At 36.9% G+C, this 6,464-nt stretch overlaps 2 protein-coding genes and 1 long non-coding RNA gene across 3 annotated transcripts; 2 read left to right on the forward strand and 1 right to left on the reverse strand.

Moving 5' to 3' along the window:
* Nucleotides 1-1,033, reverse strand: LOC147480680 (3'-5' exonuclease-like). The gene has a single exon (XM_086577773.1). It carries the CDS (start codon nucleotides 971-973, stop codon nucleotides 335-337), a length of 639 nt encoding a protein of 212 aa, XP_086433899.1. The 5' UTR covers nucleotides 974-1,033; the 3' UTR covers nucleotides 1-334.
* Nucleotides 1,034-1,166: 133 nt separating this feature from the next.
* Nucleotides 1,167-2,041, forward strand: LOC147480681 (3'-5' exonuclease-like). The gene has a single exon (XM_086577774.1). It carries the CDS (start codon nucleotides 1,338-1,340, stop codon nucleotides 1,986-1,988), a length of 651 nt encoding a protein of 216 aa, XP_086433900.1. The 5' UTR covers nucleotides 1,167-1,337; the 3' UTR covers nucleotides 1,989-2,041.
* A 1,122-nt stretch (nucleotides 2,042-3,163) lies between these two features.
* Nucleotides 3,164-6,233, forward strand: LOC147480682 (uncharacterized). Its single transcript, XR_015206614.1, has 2 exons — nucleotides 3,164-3,291; nucleotides 5,055-6,233. It is a non-coding gene; the product is annotated as an uncharacterized LOC147480682 (long non-coding RNA).
* Nucleotides 6,234-6,464: the final 231 nt, after the last annotated feature.

Raw genomic sequence — 6,464 nt, forward strand, 5'->3', positions numbered from 1 at the left:
TAAGACAAACAAGCATTATCATTAACATTTTAAAGTGGAACCGATGTACAGAAAATGCACACATCCCTTAATTTCTACAATTCAAGTCTTCAAACCCTAAAAACCCAAAAAACAAAAGAAATTCATACCCACATACTTAAAACCCTAACTTTTCATAAAGTGGAAACAATGAGAGAAAATGCACACATCCCTTAATTTCTATAATTCAAGTCTTCAAACCCTAAAAACCCTAAAAACAAAAGAAAATCATACCCACATACTTAAAACCCTAAAAACAAAAGAAAATCATACCCACATACTTAAAACCCTAACTTTTCATAAAACCCCCAATTCATCAGATCTCCCAAATCAAACGATTCCCAATCGCAAACGAAACAAAAGCATCAACACAAGCATAACTAATCTGCTCATAAGACAACCACTCATAATCCCACCTACTCATCGTAATCCTCTTCGGCTTCTCAATCACCAAACCCACAATTTCCCTAGCCAAATCCTTCAACCCAGAATTCCTCAAATGACCAAACCCTTTTCCCATAGCCAAACTCCTCAAATCAAGAATATTCGCAACACCCAAATTATAATCCAACAACAACTTCTCCACATCTTCCTGAATACCAACACCAACAAATTTATACATAGGATTGTTCAAGAAATTAATCAAAGACTGTGGGACATGAGGCATGTACAAGAATTGGAATATTAAACATTTATGTCCAACACATAGTTGTAAAGTTGCGACATGATTTTCGATGTTACGGTTAAAAGAGGGACGCCATTCGACATCGAGACCGATGACTAGACGGTTGAGACTGGAACGATGGGTGTAGAGAAGCTCATTGATGAATGAATCTACTACTGATGGAGTGGAGGTGACAGTGGTGTGGATTGCGTTAGTGTTGATTTGGACTGTGTAGGTTGAATGGGTTTCTGATGAGATGTCAAGCTCTTGGATAGTGATGGGGCTAGCCATGGCTGCTGGGGGAGACTGAGAGTGGAGAGAGTCAAATTTTTTATACAGGACCAAGACTTCTTGGTGAAGAAATAGAGTGGACCCGACTAGTACTCATTACTAATTACAGTATAGCCCAGTCCAAGTCCAAAAACATTAACACATTATTTGAAGAAATTATTATTTATTAATAATGGGATTAGCATGAACAGACCCAAAATTGCATTGGGGAATGGGGAGTGTATTCGAACCGCTAGGAATTCTAAGCGTGCAGTTGTTAACGTGGTATTTATTGTACACCAGGTTGAGCTTTATATAAAGGGAATTCTTCATGCCTCAATAGTCCAATACATACATCATAACAATTAACAAGCAGACTACCTAGATGGACAAGGCACGAAAGAGGCTTCCCCACAATAGGTTGATGAACTCATCTTCTGAGGCATTCTCTAGACATGATGTCAAATTTTCAGGAAATCTGATTGAAACAACAGTCACTGATAGTGCTGAAACAGTGGAGAATTGGGTCCGTGAGGTTCGTCAAACTTATCAGAAGCCATTTTTCGTCGGCTTGGACTGCGAATGGAAGCCCAACTACATAAGGGGAAGGTGTAACCCTTTAGCTCTTTTGCAACTGTGCATAGAAAACAAGTGCCTTATCATCCAACTCCTTTACATTGATCGCATTCCTCGCTTGCTCAGGGGCTTTCTTCACGACTCGAGCATAACGTTTGTTGGAGTTGAGGTTGAAAGTGATGTAAAGAAACTTAGGGACAGTTATGGCTTAGAATGTTTTAATGCCAGGGATGTGCGCAAGTTGGCTATGGACAGTGATTGGGCTTCGGCTTTTACAGGCCGTCGGCCGGGTTTGAAAGATCTTGCTTTTGAAATTGCAGGCCTGAGTATGATTAAGCCCAAGAAGGTAACAATGAGCAACTGGGATGCTCTTGTTCTTAAGGAGAATCAGATTGAGTATGCCTGTATTGATGCATATGTTTCTTACAGGATTGGTCGCAAATTACTATTGAAGGATTAGAATAGTTGTGAATTGGGAAATGTTTACCAATATATATATATGTTGTTTTTGCTTATGAATTATTCACTTGTTTCTGTTTACCTAAATGTCTAAACTTCTACTAGAGATTTGGGGTGAAAAGCTTTGCGTCTAAAGCGGCTGAGGACCACACATTTGGTATCCACATCAGCATTTTCCCACAAAAAGTCTTCAAAAAAATTCAAAAAAAAAAACAAAAAATACGAAATGTGTGGTCCTCAGCGGCATTGGACACACTTCGGTCTTAAGCGCTGAGGACCGAAGTATTTTCCCACAACTTGAGAGAATTGAGAGCAAGAAAGGGGTAAGAAACTACTAAAAGGCAGAATTGTTATTTGGGCCTCTCGACCCGGTCCATAGTTGTAACGAAGTGAATCTTGCTTACCGAAAGGGTCTTAATGCTATCTCATCCATAATTAATTCAGCCCACCCATAACTTACACTCCTCTATTTGTTTAGGACACATCTCGTTAGTCATGTCTCGTCACTGTCTCGGTGGTCCCCACTCAACTCACCGGCCAAAGCAATCTATACTTCCTCAACAAACAACAGAGAAAAAGCCACCATCACAATGTCAAAATGACACTGGCAAATTTTGTGGCGTGGACCTCAATCACAATGTCAAGAACCCAATTTCAGCTTTTCTTGCAAAGACAGAGAAACCATATTCACAATGTCGAAGACACATCATTGACTTTCGTCGCGAATTCATAGGAAGCACAGTCACCAATTCAGCTTCTGAAGTAGATATGGAGTAGTATGTTCAGATTTCAAATCAACAGCTAACAGTAGAAAGTGTAAGGGGCTAGATCTTCTTATCAAACACAACTTATTCTTGGTATTGATTGTACGTGGAAAGCAACATTTATCAATGGAGAAAAATTGTACAGTGATGCAGTAATGTAACTGTGACTACAAAGTGAGTGTCTCATTACCCAACTTCTCCACATCGACAGTATATATTCCTTTGATGCTCAAGGAGTTTGTTAATCATTATAACGCCTCATTTGTTGGAGTGGGCCTTAAGTCTGATGTAACGAAGCTCACGAAACAGTATGAACTGGACTTTTCTTGTGTTCAGGAGATAGAGGAGTTGGTTAAGAACAGCCCTTGGTGTTCTGCTTTAAGGTTCGTTCTCCCTATAAGGAGCAAGACCGCCCTTGCTGTTTTGTACGCCCGGTGAGAATGAGCTTGATCGGGAGATAATGGGCCTGTCGATGAAGATACCAAAAAAGATTAGTTTCAGCAATTGGGAAGCTGAGGTTCTTAAAGTGTTTCAAGTTAGGTATGCATGTTTGGATGCTTAGAATTCTTTCCAGATGGGTTTTAAATTGTTCAAAGGATGATACAAAATGAGTTTGAAGAATAGGAAGTTATTTGGTTAGGGTGTTCTGTATTTCCTTGTCCTAGTTTGGGGTTTCGTAGGTTGATCGGATACTGAGAGATTCTCCTTTTTCTATAATGTTGAAGCGTATTAGCATTCTGCTGGTACAATAAGATAATGCTGATATCATCACCATCTATTATGAATTGAACCAAATCTGGTTTATACTTATTGAACAACATGTTTCTACAAGAACATATATCTCTAGATAGTTGATTTGGCATCTATGGGATTTCCTATATCGAATGTTATATTTTCGAAAGACTACTATGTTGGGATAAACTGTAACATAATTTGTGACATAATACATTTATTTTCTAAAGCATGTCAACCATAAAGTCAGAATAGAGTGAGGCAAGTGAACAAAGCAGAAATTAATGAAATAGAGAAGAAAAGAGACAATCCCTTCAGACATCGTGTATGACCACATTATTGGATGGTTTCTTCCAAGCATCCAAGGTATACCTTAATGTGACAAAACCTTCATAAACGTGGTTAAAGTAACTTGTCAAATTGTGGAAAGGGTCCACAGATGTTCTTGGCTTCTCGCACAAACATTTTGGCGAAGCTAATGTGATACATAAATCACCTATTTAGGATTTGATATGGTGTTTTCCAAGTGAAAGAGGTGAGTGGTTCAAATGTTTCTTTTCTTTATATGGTTTAATAGCTTGTCTACTTCTGCAAAAAAATAAAAACTTGTCTCTGATTTCCTTAGAAACCTAAGCTTATCTCTGATTTCTTTTATCTTAAGTTGCCATTATTAGATACTCTTAGAACTCGTATCAGAATTCTCATGATTTATTAATGCCTTTAAGTTTTAGACCTTTAATACATTTTTAGGCTTGTAGCATTGATGAATATTGATTAGATTAAGTTAGCATGTTGCAAGTACATTGTAGCATGATGCTTAATGATCTATATAATTACTTCTGTGATATTAAGACAAACTATGAGGAATGTAGATTGAATATATATTTCATAGATGATAGATGCAATATATTCATGAATCTAGATAAAGGTCTGTATTATGCCCTTTATATCATTATATTGGTGTTATTTCCCCTTATTTATTTATTTATTTTCCAAACGATTGATGTTGAACATGGTTGTACTTTTGTTTCCTTTACAATACTGCTCACATAATGATTTTATATCTGAAATCTTCAAGAGTCTCGAGTTAACCTCGGATTTGTTTTATCATATGTTGCAGTTATTAGAAAGTTTTAGCATTTGTAACATAAGGGTTTTATTGTATCATCGTGGCGTCTATACATACTGGCTTTGAATGTTGTACAGGTGCCAGAATGATCCAAGAAACCTAATGAGCTTTTTAATTAGGTCTGTCATATAAGTTTGAGTTAAAAGTGAGATATATTCATGAATGCTTGGGTTCTTAATTCTATTCAAGTGACTGACTCGATCTCTAATGTTTGTAATCTCCATCTTAACAATTTAGTGTCATCTCCATCTTTTAATCGATTCAAAAAGGGATCTCTCTTTTTTTCTCGGTTCAGTGCGCATCAAACTTATTGTGAATAGAAGAGTTGCCTATCTTTTTGAATACATATGATATGCTTTTACATTGTTGCCTGATTTACAAAATAAAATTAAATATTATAAGATGTGAATACTGTTAATAGAATTATGCATTTCTTCCTCAGAGATTTTGGGACCTGCTACTAGTCTTCATAGCGAGGTGGTATACAAGTTAATGTGATGCAGAGTGCAAAGTTTTGAAGTATTTGTGCGAGCCCCCAAAGAAAAGAGCAATGGCAGCATTATATATCCAGAGAAGAAAACTGATGAGCACCATGTACAATCCATTTCAGAAAGTACCCTTCTCCACACTTTCAACAACAGAACAAAAACCACCATTGCAATCTCCTTCAAACACTTCTCAACACATTGTCAACTTTTGTGGCAAAGCCCTAGAAGCAACAGTTACAAATCAAGCTTCCCAAGTTGAGAACTGGATTAGTAATGTGAGAACTTTATACCAAAGCCCACTTGTTGTGGGTATGGACTGCGAGTGGAAACCAAGTTTCATAAAGGGAGGCAAATTGAATAATGTTGCATTGCTGCAACTGTGCGTAGATAACAAGTGTCTCATTCTTCAACTCTTCCATATGGACATTATTCCTTTGATGCCCAAGGAATTTCTTAATGATTCTAACATCTCTTTTGTTGGGGTTGGCCTTAAAGCTGATGTAACAAAGCTCAGGAAACAATATACACTGGACTTTTCCTGTATTCAGGACATTACGGATTTGGTGAAGAACAGCACATGGTCATCTTTGCTCAAGAGTCCTGGTAATCAAACTAGTATGAAAGAGCTTGCTTCCAAGATACTGGATCTATCTGTTAAGAAGCCCAAAACTGGGAAACCAGAGTTCTTCGGGAGGATCAAATTAAGTATGCATATGTGGATGCTTATATTTCTTACCAGATGGGTTTCAAATTAAGAAGTTGAAAATTTGAAACGAGTTGAGTTGGGAAAGTAACAGATTAGTGGTTGGTTGGGGTATTCTAGCAATCTGTATTGCCTTTTCCTAATTTTGGGTTTTCGTAGATTAGTTAGACAGTCAGTAGTGGTGTTCTTTTCCAAGGGACTTTCTTATGCTGGCCATTTTGGTGAAGAAGCTTTTGAGCGAAACTAACTGTTACAAAAGGGTTACAAGGATAGAGCCAAATCTGATTTTAGTTATTGAGAAACAAGTTTCTACAAGAGCAAATAATCTCAGTCTAGAGTCCACTGTAAGCATTATTTTAATAGTGTATTAAGGATATAAATCACAAGTTATTTCACATATATATTAAACATAAATAAAGAACCAATAAAATGACTTATCTTGATCCATGTGGATGAATATAATAAAGCGGAATAGAAAATCAATAATAATTTGAATAATTTTCTTAAAATAACCGTTTTCCTTAACCATTAGTTAACTTTCAGCGTGTTGTTGTCTAGAGTAATAGGATTTTAAACTTAAATAATGGTAGGAGAGGACGGATTTCTCACAATTATTTTCCAATTACTCACCATCCCATAAACGTAGAGAAACGTTAATCTC

This window comes from Coptis chinensis, chromosome 8 (genome assembly GCF_015680905.1).
Source record: "Coptis chinensis isolate HL-2020 chromosome 8, ASM1568090v1, whole genome shotgun sequence".
Classification (NCBI taxonomy): domain Eukaryota; kingdom Viridiplantae; phylum Streptophyta; class Magnoliopsida; order Ranunculales; family Ranunculaceae; genus Coptis; species Coptis chinensis.